The 19,651-nt window shown below is 53.3% G+C and overlaps 2 protein-coding genes across 2 annotated transcripts in view; both read right to left on the bottom strand.

Annotated features, from left to right (window-relative positions):
• Positions 1-9,479, bottom strand: part of LOC139230312 (protein FAM83F-like) — a 23,037-nt gene extending 13,558 nt beyond the window's left edge. The window contains exon 1 of the mRNA XM_070862137.1: positions 9,030-9,479. Coding sequence (XP_070718238.1) covers positions 9,030-9,479 — 450 coding nt within the window. The remainder of the gene's footprint in view (positions 1-9,029) is intronic.
• A 2,245-nt stretch (positions 9,480-11,724) lies between these two features.
• Positions 11,725-19,651, bottom strand: part of LOC139230096 (GRB2-related adapter protein 2-like) — a 70,929-nt gene continuing 63,002 nt past the window's right edge. The window contains exons 3-6 of the mRNA XM_070861911.1: positions 18,491-18,610; positions 17,781-17,949; positions 14,784-15,296; positions 11,725-11,992 (exon numbers count right to left, since the gene is read on the bottom strand). Coding sequence (XP_070718012.1) covers positions 11,813-11,992; positions 14,784-15,296; positions 17,781-17,949; positions 18,491-18,610 — 982 coding nt within the window. The 3' untranslated portion in view covers positions 11,725-11,812. The remainder of the gene's footprint in view (positions 11,993-14,783; positions 15,297-17,780; positions 17,950-18,490; positions 18,611-19,651) is intronic.

Raw genomic sequence — 19,651 nt, 5'->3', positions numbered from 1 at the left:
GTGGGAGTGAGTGAGTGATGGAAGGAGTAAGTCTGGGAGTGACTGAGTGAGTGAGTGTGGGAGTGAGTGAGTGAGGGAGTGGGTGAGTGAGTGAGTGTGGGAGTGTGGGAGTGTGGGAGTGAGTGAATGAGTGAATGTGTGAGTGAGTGAGCGGGTGTGGGAGTGTGGGAGTGAGTCAGTGAGGGAGTGAGTGTGTGTGGGAATGAGTGAGTGAGGGAGTGAGTGAATGAGTGTGGGAGTGAGCGAGTGTGGGAGTGAGTGAAGACTAAGGGAGTGAGAGAGTGAGTGAATGTGGGAGTGAGTGAGTGAATGTGTGAGTGAGTGAGTGAATGTGTGAGTGAGTGAGCGGGTGTGGGAGTGTGGGGGTGAGTGTGGGAGTGAGTGAGTGAGGGAGTGAGTGTGTGTGGGAATGAGTGAGTGAGGGAGTGAGCGAGTGAGTGTGGGAATGAGTGAGTGTGGGAATGAGTGAGTGAGTGAGTGTGGGAGTGAGTGAGTGTTTGAGAAAGTGAGCGAGTGAGTGAGTGAGTGAAGGCATGAGTGTGTGAGTGTGGGAATGAGTAAATGAGTGAGTGTGTGAGGAAGTGAGTGAGTGTGGGAATGAGTGTGAGGGAGTGAGTGAGTGTGAGAATGAGTGAGCGAGGGAGCGAGTGTGTGGGAATGTGTGAGTGAGTGAGTATGGGAATGAGTGAGTGAGGGAGAGAGTGAGTGAGTGTGGGAATGAGTGAGTGAGTATGGGAATGAGTCAGGGAGGGAGTGAGTGAGTGTGGGAATGAGTGAGGGAGGGAGCGAGTGAGTGTGTGTGAGTGAGTGAGTGAGTGAGTGAGGAAGTGAGTGAGTAGGTGAGTGAGAGAGTGAGTGAGTGTGAATGAGTTTGGAAGGTAGTGAGTGAGTGTGTGAGAGAGTGAGTGAGTGTGAATGAGTTTGGAAGGTAGTGAGTGAGTGTGTGAGAGAGTGAGTGAGTGTGAATGAGTTTGGAAGGTAGTGAGTGAGTGTGTGAGAGAGTGAGTGAGTGTGAATGAGTTTGGAAGGTAGTGAGTAGGTGAGTGAGAGAGTGAGTGAGTGTGAATGAGTTTGGAAGGTAGTGAGTGAGTGTGTGAGAGAGTGAGTGAGTGTGAATGAGTTTGGAAGGTAGTGAGTGAGTGTGTGAGAGAGTGAGTGAGTGTGAATGAGTTTGGAAGGTAGTGAGTAGGTGAGTGAGAGAGTGAGTGAGTGTGGGAATGAGTCAGGGAGGGAGTGAGTGAGTGTGGGAATGAGTCAGGGAGGGAGTGAGTGAGTGTGGGAATGAGTGAGGGAGGGAGCGAGGGAGTGTGTGTGTGTGTGAGTGAGTGAGTGAGTGAGTGAGGAAGTGAGTGAGTAGGTGAGTGAGAGAGTGAGTGAGTGTGAATGAGTTTGGAAGGGAGTGAGTGTGTGAGTGAGTGAGGTAGTGAGTGAGTGTGTGAGAGAGTGAGTGAGTAAGGTAGTGAGTGAGTGTGTGAGAGAGTGAGTGAGTGAGTGAGTGAGTGAGAGAGTGAGTGAGTGAGGAAGGTAGTGAGTGTGTGAGAGAGTGAGTGAGTGTGAATGAGTTTGGAAGGTAGTGAGTGAGTGTGTGAGAGAGTGAGTGAGTGAGTGAGTGAGGTAGTGAGTGAGTGTGTGAGAGAGTGAGTGAGTGAGTGAGGAAGGTAGTGAGTGAGTGTGTGAGAGAGTGAGTGAGTGAGTGAGTGAGAGAGTGAGTGAGTGAGGAAGGTAGTGAGTGAGTGTGTGAGAGAGTGAGTGAGTGAGTGAGGAAGGTAGTGAGTGAGTGTGAGAGAGTGAGTGAGTGAGTGAGGAAGGTAGTGAGTGAGTGTGTGAGAGAGTGAGTGAGTGAGTGAGTGAGGAAGGTAGTGAGTGAGTGTGTGAGAGAGTGAGTGAGTGAGTGAGTGAGAGAGTGAGTGAGTGAGTGAGTGAGGAAGGTAGTGAGTGTGTGAGAGAGTGAGTGAGTGTGAATGAGTTTGGAAGGTAGTGAGTGAGTGTGTGAGAGAGTGAGTGAGTGAGTGAGTGAGGAAGGTAGTGAGTGAGTGTGTGAGAGAGTGAGTGGGCGAGCCTGGGTGAGGAGGAACGGGCGCGGGTGTGTGGGACACGGATACTGAGCCTGGGTCGAAAGCCGGTGTAACCAGACCAGGAAGGGCAGGCCCTGCCACGACCAACACACGCCCAGCGATCCCGCGCTCCCGTGTCACGGAGCTGTGTCTGTGGGTACCCCGGGGGTGCAATGCTTCGGGGGTAAAGCTGCTTGTCCCTTTGTGGGATGTGGGCGTAAATCCAGTTCATTAGCTGCGGTAAACTCTTGGGATGAACAAGAACTCACTAATCCACTTGTAAATGTCAGCCTCCAGGCCCTGCACAAAACTAATGACGTTAGTTCTCTACATCCGCAACAATTACTTATATTTATATAGCGCCTTTAACGTAGAAAAACATCCCAAGGCGCTTCACAGGAGGGTTATAGACAATAAATGTGACACCGAGCCACATGAGGAGAAATTAGTTGGTCAAAGAGGTCGGTTTTAAGGAGCGTCTTGAAGGAGGAGAGAGAGGTAGAGAGGCGGAGAGGTTTAGGGAGGGAGTTCCAGAGCTTGGGGCCCAGGTAACAGAAGGCACGGCCACCAATGGTGGAGCGATTATAATCAGGGATGGTCAGGAGGGCAGAATTAGAGGAGAGCAGAGATCTCGGGGGGTTGTGGGGCTGGAGGGGGTTACAGAGATAGGGAGGGGGCATGTTAACATTACTTCCTATATTAAATAGAACAGCGATGGATATTGTGGATAACTGGACAGAATGTAAACGTCACGAGCTGTTCCTGTGTCGGGCCGCGTGCGGTGGGTAGCAATGTAAGATGGCGGTGTGTTAAACAGCGTGCCCCCCTCCCCCTGTCCACACTCAGTAACAGTGACATGGTGCAACAGCCTAACTCAGGAGCAATACCCGGGAGCTCACGGGCACCCTGGGGCAAAGGGTGGATTGTTGCAACGTGGCTTTGGCTGGCAGTCCTGCAGCACGCCAAGGGTTAACGTGGGCCATGCGGCACGTCCCTTCCGCCACCATACCCCACCTGAGCCGTTCACTACCTGAGCCGCAGCCCAGGCTGTGGCTCGCGAGCTCCCTCACTGATCAGATAAATCCACCACCTCAAACAGCCCAGCTCAGCCTCGCCTCAAGTTCACCGCCACTCCTGTGGCAAGCGCCAAAGCCCCCTACCCCCGCTCTCCGGGGCCCGTCACTCACACCCACACACTCCCTCAGTACTGCCCCTCTGACAGTGCGGCGCTCCCTCAGTACTGCCCCTCTGACAGTGCGGCGCTCCCTCAGTACTGCCCCTCCGACAGTGCAGCACTCTCTCAGTACTGCCCCTCCGACAGTGCGGCACTCCCTCAGTACTGCCCCTCCGACAGTACGGCGCTCCCTCAGTACTGCCCCTCCGACTGTGCGGCACTCCCTCAGTGCTGTCCCTCCGACAGTGCGGCGCTCCCTCAGTACTGCCCCTCCGACAGTGCGGCACTCCCTCAGTACTGCCCCTCCGACAGTGCAGCACTCCCTCAGTACCGCCCCTCCGACAGTGCAGCACTCCCTCAGTACTGCCCCTCCGACAGTGCAGCACTCCCTCAGTACTGCCCCTCCGACAGTGCAGCACTCCCTCAGTACTGTCCCTCCGACAGTGCAGCACTCCCTCAGTACTGCCCCTCCGACAGTGCGGCGCTCCCTCAGTACTGCCCCTCCGACAGTGCAGCACTCCCTCAGTACCGCCCCTCCGACAGTGCAGCACTCCCTCAGTACTGCCCCTCCGACAGTGCAGCACTCCCTCAGTACCGCCCCTCCGACAGTGCAGCACTCCCTCAGTACTGCCCCTCCGACAGTGCAGCACTCCCTCAGTACTGTCCCTCCGACAGTGCAGCACTCCCTCAGTACTGTCCCTCCGACAGTGCAGCACTCCCTCAGTACTGCCCCTCCGACAGTGCAGCGGACTGTATACCTCCGCTCAATTCCAATATTTATCCCTCAATCAACATCACTAAAACAGATTATCCGGTCATTATCACATTGCTGTGTGTGGGAGCTTGCTGTGCGCAAATTGGCTGCCGTGTTTCCCACATTACAACAGTGACCACACTCCAAAAAATACATCATTGGCTGTAAATCGCTTTGGGGTGTCCTGAGGTGGTAAAAGCACATTTCTTTTGTCCATGCAAGTCTTTCCGTTCTCTCCCCCACTGGGGGTTTCCTTGCCTCATGTCCGGGTCTGGTGTCGACTCTGTGATGGAGATCGATCGCTGTGATTGGTTAACAGCTCCATTATCCTTGGATCGTGCGACTACCAGTGTGGTAGAGTGCGAACTCGAGGGACCTGGGTTATTGTTCATTCAACAATTCCTATGTTCCCAAGTCACACACACCATCCCGACTGGGAAATATATCGGCCGTTCCTTCACCGTCGCTGGGTCACAATCCTGGAACTCCCTCCCTAACAGCACTGTGGGAGCACCTTCACCACACGGACTGCAGCGGTTCAAGAAGGCGGCTCACCACCACCTTCTCAAGGGGCAATTAGGGATGGGCAATAAACGCCGGCCTGGCCAGCGACGGTCACATGTTCTTTGAATAATTTTTTTAATATAAACCTACAAGTAAGATGTATTTTGGAGACGGGAACAAGCCGGGTTTATGAATGTGGCTCTCGGAATTGTTCAGCCACATGCCCAAAGGACAGAATATTCCAAACCATGAGGGGTCTGGACAGAGTGGATCGAGAGAAACTGTCCCCATTGGTGGAAGGGTCGGGAACCAGAGGACACAGATTTAAGGCAATTGGCAGAAGAACCAAAGGCGACATGAGGGAAAACGTTTTCACGCAGCGAGTGGTTAGGATCTGGAGTGCGCTGCCTGAGAGGGTGGTGGAGGCAGACTCAATCGCGGCTTTCAAAAGGGAGTTGGATAAGTGTCTGAAGGAGAGACATTTGCCGGGCTACGGGGAAAGGGCGGGGGGAGTGGGATTGGCTGAGGTGCTCTTGCAGAGAGCCGGCACAGGCTCGACGGGCCGAATGGCCTCCTCCTGTGCTGTAACCGTTCTGTGATTCTCTGGGGGAGACTCTCGGTTACAGTGCATTTGAGGGGGGGGGGCGGGGTAATCCGGTGGGGGGGGGGGAGAGGCGGGACTTCCTGTGCCCAGCGAGGTAGTCCCGCCCCCGGCCGCGAAATTGTGGTTCTTCCCCTCACAGGATGTGGCGCGCAATGTCGCGCGCTCCGCTTCCCTTTGGGCGGGAACGGGAGCGGCACGTGGCTTCCCCGGGTAGGGCTGAGGCTCCTCAGCGCCCCTCGGCCCCTCCCCTTCCGTTAAAGGGGAGGGGCGCTACGAACCGCGCAGGCCCTTTGACCGCCTCCGCTGGGCCGGCGGGGAGAAGAGGCCAAGAGTTGCCGTGGCTACGAGAGAGGAGCGGCGAGCGGCCCGACCGGCAAGTGGTGGGGGGGTGGGTGGGGGGGGGGCGTTGGGGAGACAAAGATGGCGGCGTGCGGCCCAGCGACCATCCCCTTTATTGTTCGCCCCGCCGTGGGTCACCGGCCCGGTTCGCGACCGGCGACTGGACAATCTCCACCGCGGGGCGGCAGAAAGGGGTCATCGCGCACAGCGATGACATCATCGTTCACATGTCCGTGCCCGCGCTAACGCCCCGCGCAATTTCGCGGGGGGGGGGGGCGGGGTGCCCTTGGAGGCGCTAACGGGAGGCGCAGAGCGGGGAAATTTTGGCCGGTATGCTTCTACTCACACGAAAAAAATCTCCAAGGCCTTTCTGTCGACTCACCTGTACATTGATGCAGAGTGGAGCTCGGGTAACTGGAGCGTCAGCCAGCCGTGAATCAAGATTAACGGAGAGGAAGGCAACGGGCTGCAAGTCTACAGAAGGAAGGACATCAACAGGCCTCCAGTCCCCTCCTCTCCCGGTTAACCTCTTCATCCCACGATGCCAATTCACCTCCCCCCCCCCCCAGCAACCCACGGTAACCCAGGTCCCGGGGGGGGGGGTGAATAAACAGGAGGAAAATTGAGGAAGAACTCTGGGGAATTATCCCCGATTGCCCCCGGGGCAAGTAAGCAAACTCTGTACGGGTTGTGGTTCCCAGTGAATTATCAGGAGGCTATTTCACCCGCACACTCTAATCCCCGGCGATCTCCTCCCACAGGTATCACAGGTATCACAGGTATCGCTGGTTCCTGGGACTTGTGGCGAACAGGTGTGCCAGCACATCTGTCACTGGGTAAAATATCAACAACGTGTATTTATAGAACCCGGGGAAACCACCCGGTCCACTTCACCGTGGGACAGTGGTGATGATACTGGGCCAGTAATCCAGACCCCGGACTCATGATCCGAGTTCAAATCCCACCACGGCAGCTGGGGAATTTAAATTCAGTTCATTAAATAATTCTGGAATAAAAAGCTCGTGTCAGTAATAGTGACCATGAAACTGCCAGATTGTCGTAAAAACCCGTCTAGTTCACTGATGTGGCTTGGTAGGCATCACACTCACCTCTGGGTCAGAAAGGACATAGGCAGGCTCAGTGAGTGGGCAAAAATTTGGCAGATGGAGTGTAATGTTGGAAAGTGTGAGGTCATGCACTTTGGCAGAAAAAAAAATCAAAGAGCAAGTTATTATTTAAATGGAGAAAGATTGCAAAGTGCCGCAGTACAGCGGGACCTGGGGGTACTTGTGCATGAAACACAAAAGAATAGTATGCAGGTACAGCAGGTGATCAGGAAGGCCAATGGAATCTTGGCCTTTATTGCAAAGCGGATGGAGTATAAAAGCAGGGAAGTCTTGCTACAGTTATACAGGGTATTGGTGAGGCCACACCTGGAATACTGCGTGCAGTTTTGGTTTCCATATTTATGAAAGGATAAACTTGCTTTGGAGGCAGTTCAGAGAAAGTTCACTCGGTTGATTCTGGGGATGAGGGGGTTGACTTATGAGGAAAGGTTGAGTAGGTTGGGGCTCTACTCATTGGAATTCAGAAGAATGAGAGGTGATCTTATCGAAACGTATAAGATTATGAGGGGGCTCGACAAGGTGGATGCAGAGAGGATGTTTCCACTGATGGGGGAGACTAGAACTAGAGAGCATAATCTTAAAATAAGGGGCTGCCCATTTAAAACTGAGATGAGGAGAAATTTCTTCTCTCAGAGGGTTGTAAATCTGTGGAATTCACTGCCTCAGAGAGCTACCGGAAGCTGGGACATTAAATGGATTTAAGACAGAAATACTGATAAGGGTATAAGGGGTTATGGGGAGCGGGCAGGGAAGTGGAGCTGAGTCCATGATCGGATCAGCCATGATCGTATTAAATGGCGGAGCAGGCTCGAGGGGCCGTATGGCCTACTCCTGCTCCTATTTCTTATGTTCTTATGTCGAAGGTCGTAGGTTCAAATCCCACTCCAGGGACTTAAACACGTAATTCTAGGCTGACACTCCAGTGCAGTACTGAGGGAGCACTGCACTGTTGGAGGGGCCGTCTTTCAGATGAGACGTGAAACCCAGGCCCCGTCTGCCCGCTCAGGTGGGTGTAAAAGATCCCACAGCACTATTTCGAAGAGGAACAGAGCAGTTATCCCCAGTGTCGTGGCCTATATTTATCCCTCAACAAAAACAGATTATCTGGGTCATTATCACATTGCTGTGTGTGGGAGCTTGCTGTGCACAAATTAGCTGCCGCGTTTCCCACATTACAACAGTGACCACACGTCAAAAAAGTACTTCATTGGCTTTGAGTTGTCCGGTGGTCGTGAAAGGCGCTATATAAATTAAATCTTTCTTTCTTTAGAGAAGGAAATCTGCCGTCTTTACCTGGTCTGGCCTATACGTGACTCCAGGTGCACAGTCATGTGGTGACTCTGAATTGCCCTCCGTGGTCCCAAAAGGCGGCTCACCACCACCTTCTCGACGGGCGATTAGGAATGGGCAATAAATGCTGGCCTTGCCAGTGACGCGCACATCCCGAGAATGAATAAAATAACACACAGGGCAAAGGTTGCAAAAAGGATTTGTATATTTTTGGACATCATTCTCGGAAAGGCAAGACGAGCATTTATGGCCCAAGCCCTCGATTGCCTCAGAAGGTGCTGGCGATCCTCCTTCTTGAACCGCTGAGTAGCGGTTTAATGCAACCGAGGGGCTCACTCGGCAACTTCATGGGGACATGAAGACAGGGGCGAGGGGAATCAGAAACACACTGATACATAATCCAGGCTGACACTCCATGCAGTGCTGAGGGAGCGCTGCACTGTCGGAGGGGCAGTGCTGAGGGAGCGCTGCACTGTCGGTGGGGCAGTGCTGAGGGAGCGCCGTACTGTCGGAGGGGCAGTGCTGAGGGAGCGCCGCACTGTCGGAGGGGCAGTGCTGAGGGAGCACTGCACTGTCGGTGGGGCAGTGCTGAGGGAGCGCCGCACTGTCGGAGGGGCAGTGCTGAGGGAGCGCTGCACTGTCGGAGGGGCAGTGCTGAGCGAGCGCTGCACTGTCGGAGGGGCAGTGCTGAGGGAATGCTGCACTGTCGGAGGGGCAGTGCTGAGGGAGTGCTGCACTGTCGGAGGGGCAGTGCTGAGGGAGCACCGCGCTGTCGGAGGGGCAGCACTGAGGGAGCACCGCACTGTCGGAGGGGCAGTACTGAGGGAGTGCCGCACTGTCGGAGATGCTGTCTTTCGGATGAGACGTTAAACCGAGGCCCCGTCTGCTAGCTCAAGTGGATGTAAAAAATTCCAGGGCACGATTTTGAAGAAGAGCAGGGGCGTTCTCCCCGGTGTCCTGGGGCCAATATTTATCTCTCAATCGACATCACTAAAACAGAAGATCCGTCATTATCACATTGCTATCTGTGGGAGCTAGCTGTGTGCAAAGTGAGCCACCATTTATCCAACATTACGACAGCGACTACACTTCAAAAAGCACTTGATCGGCTGTACAGTGCTTCGGGACCCTGGCGGTGGTGAAAGGCCCTCTCGGGCCAGTCGGTTCTTTGTTCTTCACTCACCTTCCTCGCCTCCTGGATCATCTTGCGTACGACCTCCTTGATGAAGGGGTCGTTGTTCTTGGGTGGCTGTGTGTGGATGGTGGCCCTGGTGATCCCACGATAGGCCACGTACTCCGTCCACCCCAGGTCCAGCTCGGGTATGGGGGTGTCACTCTTCTCCGGCCAGTAGGTCAAGGAGCCCCCACTCTCCGCCTCCTTACCTTTGGGGCTGTCACTCCTCTCAACCCCGTACTTCTGCCAATTCTTGGCGATCTTCTTCGCCTCTTTGGAGGAAATAAACTCCTTGACACTGCGTTCCTTCAGAATCTTGTTGAAATCCGCTGGCCCAGATGTCAATAGCCCTTCCAGAGCAAACCTTTGATGTTCACAGTAGAAGAACTCTGCATTTTTCTCATTAATTTTAACATTAATATGATTATCTTCCAAACACAGCAGTTGGGAGCCCGCCATGTTGCTGCTGCTGTGAATGAGTTCTCTGTCTCTCTCTCTCTCTCTCTCTCTCTCTCCCGATCTCACTTACCTGGCTGACGTCAAGTCAAGTCCAAAAGGTAAGACAACATTTTTCGGAGCGTCCTCCCTTTAAGGGCGTTAACTGACAACCGTTTCAACCAATCAGCCAGCAGACCTGTTTGGAGCAGCCAATCACCATGGTAGGTGGGCGGGGTTTCTTAAAGGTGGGCTGTCTTTCAATAACGAAAGTTGAGTCAAGTTTCAGCAGGTGTGAGTCAGTCGGAACGAATAATTCAATTTCCTTCTGCTGAATCACCTCAAACAGATCTCTATTTACAGCAGTTCAATTCCATTTCCATGTTATAAGCATTTCGGTGCAGAGAAAAACATTGGAATAAATTAATGAACTTTATTAATTTAAACTTTAGTATTCATAAATAGAGAGAGATAAATAGGGATAGAGAGAGAGATAAATAGAGAGATAGAAATAGAGAGATAAATAGAGATAGAGAGAGAGAGATAAATATAGATAGAGATAGATTGATAAATATAGAGAGAGATAGAGAGATAAGTAGAGATAGAGACAGAGAGACAGAGCAAGAGACAGAGAGACAGAGAGAGAGAGAGAGAGAGAGATAGATAGACTGTTGTAATGTGGGAAACGCGGCAGCCAATTTGCGCTCAGCAAGCTCCCACAAACAGCAATGTGATAATGACCCAGATAATCTGTTTTAGTGATGTTGATTGTGGGATAAATATTGGCCCCAGGACACCGAGGAGAACTCCCCTGCTCTTCTTCAAAATAGTGTCATGAGATCTTTTACATCCACCTGAGAGAGCAGACGGGGCCTCGGTTTAATGTCTCATCCGAAAGACGGCACCTCTGACAGTGCGGTGCTCCCTCAGTACTGCCCCTCCGACAGTGCGGCCCTCCCTCAGTACTGCCCCTCCGACAGTGCGGCCCTCCCTCAGTACTGCCCCTCCGACAGTGCGACACTCCCTCAGTACTGCCCCCCCGGCAATACGCCGCACCCTCAGTACTGCCCCTCCAACAGTGCAGCACTCCCTCAGTACTGCCCCTCCGACAGTGCGGCGCTCCCTCAGTACTGCCGCTCCGACAGTGCAGCACTCCCTCAGTACTGCCCCTCCGACAGTGCGGCGCTCCCTCAGTACTGCCCCTCCGACAGCACGGCACTCCCTCAGTACTGCCCCTCCAACAGTGCAGCACTCCCTCAGTATTGCCCCTCCGACAGTGCAGCGCTCCCTCAGTACTGACCCTCCGACAGTGCAGCGCTCCCTCAGTACTGCCCCTCCGACTGTGCGGCACTCCCTCAGTACTGCCTCTCCGACTGTGCGCCGCTCCCTCAGTACTGCCCTTCCGACTGTGCGGCACTCCCTCAGTATTGCCCCTCCGACGGTGTGGTGCTCCCTCAGTACTGCCCCTCCGACAGTGCAGCACTCCCTCAGTACTGCCCCTCCGACTGTGCGGCACTCCCTCAGTATTGCCCCTCCGATGGTGCGGCGCTCCCTCAGTACTGCTCCTCCGACAGTGCGGCCCTCCCTCAGTACTGCCCTTCCGACAGTGCAGCACTCCCTCAGTACCGCCCCTCCGACAGTGCAGCACTCCCTCAGTACTGCCCTTCCGACAGTGCAGCGCTCCCTCAGTACTGCCCCTCCGACCTTTTCCCAAGCTGGGGGAACTAAACCCAAAGGTGGTGGATTGACAGGTCCTTGATAAGAACATAAGAAATAGGAGCAGGAGTCGACCATTCGGCCCCTCGAGCCTGCTCCGCCATTCAATACAATCATGGCTGATCTGATCTTGGGCTCAGCTCCACTTCCCTGCCTGCTCCCCATAACCCTTTACTTTCTTATCGCTCAAAAATCTATCTCCGCCTTAAATATATTCAATGACCCAGCCTCCACAGCTCTCTGGGGCAGAGAATTCCACAGATTTACAACCCTCTGAGAGAAGAAATTCCTCCTCATCTCCATTTTAAATGGGCGACCCCTTATTCTGAGACTATGCCCCCTAGTTCTAGTCTCCCCCACGAGGGGAAACATCCTCTCTGCATCTACCCTGTCCAGCCCCCTCAGAATCTTATACGTTTCAATAAAATCACCTCTCATTCTTCGAAAGAATTACCAACTTGATTTCTGATTAAAAAATTGATTCAATCAAGAGTGGAGAATCTCAACAAGATTCAGTTTTGCGATTCAGAGACTTCGAAACCACAACAGCATCTTTGTTTATAAAGCACAAATATTTTATTGACCGCTAGTTTGAGGGAGGGGAAAAGAAGATGAGGATTTTCCGGAGTTCCCGGGATGTGTCACCGGTTGGTCGATGCCACATAATTACTCGGGAATAAGCCGACCTTTCCAAATAAACAGCCCTTCCACCAGGAAGGGTCGGCACTATCCAGGACCTCGATGATATCGCCGCTCTTGAACTCCAGCTCGTCCCCAGCCTCCGCTGTGAAATCGAACATGGCCTGAACTCGCCGGGTCTTCTGCAGGGAGGAAGGATCGAGTGAGAAACTGTATCGAGGGATGCGGAGCGAAAGGGGTCTTCTCGCACCCAGTCCCGCTCACCCATCACCCCCTGTGCTCACTGCCCCGTGTCCTAACTCGCACCGAGTCCCGCTCACCCATCACCCCCTGTGCTCACTGCCCCGTGTCCTAACTCGCACCGAGTCCCGCTCACCCATCACCCCCTGTGCTCACTGCTCCGTGTCCTAACTCGCACCAAGTCCCGCTCACCCATCACCCCCTGTGCTCACTGACCCGTGTCCTAACTCGCACCAAGTCCCACTCACCCATCACCCCCTGTGCTCACTGCCCCGTGTCCTAACTCGCACCGAGTCCCGCTCACTGTGGAAAAGTACTTTGTTAAAAGTTGTATTGCACTGTTTTTGTAGCCTTTTTGCCACAAAACAAAATGGAGTCCAGAACATGCTAGAAACTTCTGCAACAGACAGTCTGTTTACATAAACATGGTAACCCTGACTGGAACTGCTGAAAGCTGATTAATAGCCACCAGACAACATTAAACTGTCCTGCTGAGACAAGTACCACCCATTGTGCTCCCCTGTATTATCAATTCACCCCCAAAGAGATAATCAAATTACCAGCCATTATCTCTTGGGCAGAACTCATCTATAATATGCAAGAAGCCAACCACTATGGAAATCATGGGCCCAAATAACTGGCCAGGAAACTGGACAATCCTGACACAATGCAAGGCCGGTAATAGCACATTATCACACCCTAATCGAGTAATGGCTGACTGGCCCACCAAAATCACTTACAAAAGAGACATTGAGAAAAATGTAAAGACAAGGATGTGGTAATCATTAACTCTTTATCTGTATTCGCTGACTGCAAAGGCAAAACCAATACACAGGATGGAACCATAACTTGTTTTTACTTTTTGAAACTGTATCATTTTGGGAGTCGTCGCTTGGCCTTTGACTGAGTGAGACTCTTCCTTGCTGCAAGTAAAAATTAAAGGGACATCTACCGGAGCTGATTGTGTTGGAGTCGTATATTGTGAGTTGAGATTTCGACATCACCCATCACCCCCTGTGCTCGCTGCCCCGTGTCCTAACTCACACCGAGTCCCACTCACCCATCACCCCCTGTGCTCGCTGCCCCGTGTCCTAACTCGCACCGAGTCCCGCTCACCCATCACCCCCTGTGCTCACTGCCCCGTGTCCTAACTCGCACCGAGTCCCGCTCACCCATCACCCCCTGTGCTCACTGCCCCGTGTCCTAACTCGCACCGAGTCCCGCTCACCCATCACCCCCTGTGCTCACTGACCCGTGTCCTAACTCACACCCAGTCCCACTCACCCATCACCCACTGTGCTCACTGCCCCGTGTCCTAACTCGCACCGAGTCCCACTCACCCATCACCCCCTGTGCTCACTGACCTACATTGCCTCCTGGTCCGGCAAACATCTCGATTCTAAATTCTCATCCTAGTGTTCAAATCTCTCCTAGACCGCCTCGCTCCCTCCCTATCTCTGTAACCTCCTCCAGCCCCTACACCCCTCCCTATCTCTGTAACCTCCTCCAGCCCTACACCCCTCCCTATCTCTGTAACCTCCTCCAGCCCCTACACCCCTCCCTATCTCTGTAACCTCCTCCAGCCCTACACTCAATTCTATCTCTGTAACCTCCTCCAGCCCTACACCTCTCCCTATCTCTGTAACCTCCTGTTCCTATGTTACAGGCTCGAGGGGCTGAATGGGCCTCCTCCTGTTTCTGTGTAACAGGCTCGAGGGGCTGAATGGCCTCCTCCTGTTCCTGTGTAACAGGCTCGAGGGGCTGAATGGCCTCCTCCTGTACCTGTGTAACAGGCTCGAGGGGCTGAATGGGCCTCCTCCTGTTCCTGTGTAACAGGCTCGAGGGGCTGAATGGGCCTCCTCCTGTTCCTGTGTAACAGGCTCGAGGGGCTGAATGGCCTCCTCCTGTTCCAGTGTAACAGGCTCGAGGGGCTGAATGGGCCTCCTCCTGTTCCTGTGTAACAGGCTCGAGGGGCTGAATGGGCCTCCTCCTGTTCCTGTGTTCCTCAAAAAGGCTGAGCAACAAGTGAAACCATCAATCAACCTGTACCGAGCCGGGTTGCTTAGAACACGGACGTTTTGTGCTGACGTACAGATCAGAGAATCACACAGCACGGGAGGAGGCCATTCGGCCCATCGTGTCCGCTCTGGTCGACAAAGAGCTACCCGGCCTAATCCCACTTTCCAGCTCTCGGTCCGTAGCCCTGTGGGTTACGGCACTTCAGGAGCACATCCAGGTACTTTTTAAATGTGGTGAGGGTTTCTGCCTCTACCACCCTTTCAGGCAGCGAGTTCCAGACCCCCACCACCCTCGGGGTGAAGATATTTACCCTCAAATCCCCTCTAAACCTACCCCCTGGTTGTCGACTTCTCGGCTAAGGGAAACAGGTCAGTCCGATCCACTCTATCCAGGCCCCTCATAATTTTATACACCTCAATTAAATCTCCCCTCGGCCTCCTCTGTTCCAAGGAAAACAACCCCATCCTATCCAATCTTTCCTCGTCGCTAAAATTCTCCAGTCCCGGCAACATCCTGGTAAATCTCCTCTGCACCCTCTCCAGTGCAATCACATCTTTCCTGTAATGTGGTGACCAGAACTGCACGCAGTACTCCAGCTGTGGTCTACCCAGTGTTTATACAGTTCCAGCATAAACCCCTTAAGCCCGTGCCCTTCTAGCCCTCCCTGCCGTTCGCGAGCCAGTGATGTGATTCACCGGCCGCGGTGAGACTTACCGGCACCGGCAGGCACTCGTTGGCTTTCCGCACGGCTGATGGCGGCTCGAGGAACGGAGGCTGCGGGCTGCAGGACTGTCGGAACTTGGGCGGCATGTCGGCAAACGGGGGCTGCGGGCTGGGACCCTTCCGGAACACCGCCGCCACCTCGCCGAACTGTGCGCTGGAGCCCGGCGATCCCGCTGTCCGCGGGTCCGGCATTCTGGGATCCGCCATTCGGGAATTCAGCATCCTGGGATCGGGCATTCGCGAGCCCAACTTTCGGGGGTCCGGCGATCTGGGATCTGGCAATCTGGGATCTGGCAATCTGGGATCTGGCGATCTGGGATCTGGCATTCTGGGATCTGGCATTCTGGGATCTGACATTCTGGGATCTGGCATTCTGGGATCTGGCGATCTGGGATCTGGCAATCTGGGATCTGGCATTCTGGGATCCAGAAATCTAGGATCGGGCATTCGGGCTCCCATCTGTCGGGGACCCGGCATGCGGGAGTCGTGATAACCAAAGCCCCCCTGGAAAAAAAAATGTTTTTTTAAATTCCGTTTTGTTGTCGATCATTCACATGTTCTATAAATTATTACCAAAACTCGCGCGACTGCACAATTCCGCGCCATCAAACCTGCTGTCATGGTTCTTGGTCACGCTTTTTGTGTCAGCAGGTCTATATTAAAGTGCTTACATAACCATTTACAATGGAAATACTGTATGTAAACCGTCGTTGGTAACGGGGTAGTTGCAGGCATTGCCCAGGGGTGGCACTGTGGAGTGAGTTTCTGAGGACTCTCGCCCAGCTTCGAGTATATAAAAGAAGACATTGATCAACTGACACCGCCTGTTCTACAAGTACTTTTCTGCTCACTGACCAATATTGGCTCCCAGTCCATCAACACCGCAGTTTTAACATTCTCAACCTTGTTTTCAAATCCTTCCGTGACCCTCGCCCCTCCCTATCTCTGTAATCTTCTCCAGTTGCACAACTCTCGGAGATGTCTGCACTCCTCCAATTCTGCTCTCTTGAGCATCCCCGATTTTAATCGTTCCGCCATCGGTGGCCGGGCCCCAAGCTCTGGAACTCCCTCCCTAAACCTCTCCGCCTCTCTATCTCTCTTTCCTCCTTTAATACGCTCCTTAAAACTGAGTTCTCTGACCAAGCTTTTGGTCACCTGCCCCAATATCTCCTTATGTGGCTCGATGTCAAATGTTGTCCGATATACGCCCCTGTGAAGCGCTTTACTACGTTACTATATAAATGCAAGGTGTTGTAGGAATTATCCAAAATCTTTGGGATAGGGCGGACTTGTTGTCTCTGTTTATCATCACTGTGCACCTAGCCTCAATCTAGCACCACACCCCCTCCGTCTCACAGCACCAAACCCTCCCACCTACCCCCAGCACCTCTCAAACCCGCCACCTCTATCACCTTCAACACTCACTCCCTCCACCACCGGCGCCCCCTGGCTGCAGTGTGCACCGTCTACAAGATGCACTGCAGCAACTCGCCAAGGCTTCTTCGGCAGCACCTCCCAAACCCACGACCTCTACCCCCTAGAAGGACAAGGGCAGCAGGCGCATGGGAACACCACCACCTCCACGTTCCCCTCCCAGTCACACACCATCCCGACTGGGAAATATATCGGCCGTTCCTTCATCGTCGCTGGGTCACAATCCTGGAACTCCCTCCCTAACAGCACTGTGGGAGCACCTTCACCACACGGACTGCAGCGGTTCAAGAAGGCGGCTCACCACCACCTTCTCAAGGGGCAATTGGGGATGGCCAATAAATGCCGGCCTGGCCAGCGACGCCCACATCCCGTGATCAAATTTTTAAAGCACCACAATGGGGAAATGTGTCCACTTGCAGAATGGGTTGTTTGTGCTCAGTTGCTTCGCACTATGAACACGGTGGTGTGCCTTGAGCTGCCGACATTAAATGGGTCACAGAACCACTTCAGAACAAATATTTACTTGGAACTCGCTTGAATGCGACAGAACAGGTTTCACTAGTGCTGGCTTTGCTTCACAATCGGATTTGCATATGCAACGTCCTGTATCACGAGACCCTGCCTGTCCTGGACTTCCCCCCCCCCTTCTCAAGCTCTTGTCTCCCAATTTTCTCCGCCTCTCCCAACACGGAATCTGTTACACACTCAGTTTGGCGTAAAAGGTTGAGGGATAAATATTGGCCCAGGACACCGGGGAGAACTCCCCTGCTGTTCTTGGAAATAGTGCCAAGGGATCTTTTACGTCCACCTGAGAGGACAGGCGGGGCCTCGGTTTAACGTCTCATCAGAAAGGCGGCATCTCCGACAGTGTGGCGCTCCCTCAGTACTGCCCCTCTGATAGTGTGGCACTCCTTCAGTACTGCCCCTCCGACAGTGCGGCGCTCCCTCAGTACTGCCCCTCCGACAGTGCGGCGCTCCCTCAGTACTGCCCCTCCGACAGTGCGGCGCTCCCTCAGTACTGCCCCTCCGACAGTGCGGCACTCCCTCAGCACTGCCCCTCCGACAGTGAGGCGCTCCCTCAGTACTGCCCCTCCGACAGTGCGGCGCTCCCTCAGTACTGCCCCTCCGACAGTGCAGCGCTCCCTCAGTACTGCCCCTCTGACAGTGTGGCGCTCCCTCAATACTGCCCCTCCGACAGTGCAGCGCTCCTTCAGTACTGCCCCTCCGACAGTGTGGCACTCCCTCAGTACTGCCCCTCCGTCAGTGCGGCGCTCCCTCAGTACTGCCCCTCTGACAGTGCGGCGCTCCCTCAGTACTGCCCCTCCGACAGTGCAGCGCTCCCTCGGTACTGCCCCTCTGACAGTGTGGCGCTCCCTCAGTACTGCCCCTCCAACAGTGCGGCGCTCCCTCAGTACTGCCCCTCCGACAGTGCGGCGCTCCCTCAGTACTTCACTGGAAGTGTCGGCCTGAAGTGGAGTGGGGATTCGAACCCACAACCTCCCGACCCCAAGCTGGAGTGCTGCCCACTGACGCCCGGCTGAGACCGTGTTCTACCTTCGTCTCCTTCTTGCAGTCCCTCAGGTAGATTTGCGTTGTTTTGGAGATGGAGCTCGCCTTGTAATATTCCACCAGCTTGTTCAGGGAATCGAATTTCTCCGACCACAGGAAATAGTGACCTTTGCCATCACGCAAGACCTTAAAATGTTGGACGTCATCCTCATGCCTGCAAATAAACCCAGTAAACGACACGATTAGAATTCTGGCGCCCTCCACAATTGAGGTCACGAGGCCCAGAGAGGAGCAAGACCACGGCCTGGGTAAGCGACCAGGCCTTGGAGTGACCCACGGCTGGGACATTGGGCCAGGGGGCCCCATGCCACGCTTCAGCGACTTGCAGTGGCTGTTGGGCCCGCCCCCGATGCAGATGCCCATCCAGTTGTGGGGGGCTAAGACCAGGGCTGCGGGTTAAAACAATTCCATAGCGCCATGTGGCAAAATTGGATTTTAGGAATACACGAACAGGAGGAGGCCATTCAGCCCCTCGAGCATGTTCTGCCGTTCAGGGAGATCATGGCCGGTCTGTGCCTCAACTCCTCAAATTCCCTCTAAACCTCCCCCCAATTACTTTCTATCGATGCCCCCCCCCCGCCATTGTTGACCCCTCTGCCAAGGGAAACAGGTCCGTCCTATCCACTCTATCCAGGTCCCTCATCATTTGATACACCTCAATCAGGTCTCCCCTCAGCCCCCAGCCCGGTATGTACCTGACCGAGATAGAGAACTCGTTCTTGGAGCTCTGGCTAGCTCTGATGAGGAAGAATCCCACGTCTTGCCCCAACAGAATGGACTCTGCCTCCGCTCGGGCAATCCCACCGTGGAACCAGCTGTTTGAGAAAAATAAAATTAGAATTAAGTAAACCCTGATATGTGAAGGAGAGGAAGAGGCCCTTCGGTCCCAATGTAACCTGTCTTTCTCTGACCCGACCGCCCCACTCTCTCCGGCCCGACCACATATGTATCGCTCATGAAGTAAATAATTTATTTTTCCCATTTCTAATATGTGCTCTCGTTACCCTGAACCGATCCTGGGTTTCCTTATCCACAACTTGCTGATTGTCTGAGAGTGTCTAGTCACTCAATAATTGGCGTAGACATGTGATCGCTTCTGGCTGCACATCTTCAGACAACTCTTGTGTCCTGAAACCCAAGTCCAGCCAACCTCCCAAATATCTCCAAAACCAATCCTTTGGGAGACAAAACTTACAGATTTGCATTCCAACTGCACATGAAACTCCCTGGATCTATCGGTATAATATACACAGGAGCTGCTATTCTCTGTAATATACACAGGGGCTCCTATTCTCTATAATATACACAGGGGACTGCTATTCTCTATAATATACACAGGGGCTGCTATTCTCTATAATATACAAAGGGGCTGCTATTCCCTACAATATACACAGGGACTGCTATTCTCTATAATATACACAGTAGCTGCTATTCTTTATAAAAGACACGGGGGCTGTTAGTCTCTATAATATATACAGGAACTGCTATTCTCTATAATATAGACAGGGCCTCTATTATCTACAATATACACAGTGACTGCTATTCTCTATAATATACACAGCGGCTGCTATTCTCTATAATATGCACAGCAGCTGCTATTCTCTATAATATACACAGGGGCTGCTATTCTCTGTAATATACACAGTGGCTGCTATTCTCAATAATATACACAGGGACTGCTATTGTCAAAAATATACACAGAGCCTCTATTATCTACAATATACACAGGGACTGCTATTCTCTATAATATACACATGGGCAGCTATTCTGTATAATATACACAGGGGCTGCTATTCTCAATAATATGCACAGCAGCTGCTATTCTCTATAATATACACAGGGGCAGCTATTCTGTA

The sequence above is a fragment of the Pristiophorus japonicus genome, chromosome 19 (genome assembly GCF_044704955.1).
Source record: "Pristiophorus japonicus isolate sPriJap1 chromosome 19, sPriJap1.hap1, whole genome shotgun sequence".
In the NCBI taxonomy this organism is placed as follows: domain Eukaryota; kingdom Metazoa; phylum Chordata; class Chondrichthyes; family Pristiophoridae; genus Pristiophorus; species Pristiophorus japonicus.
This window is presented reverse-complemented; position numbering and strand designations above follow the sequence as displayed.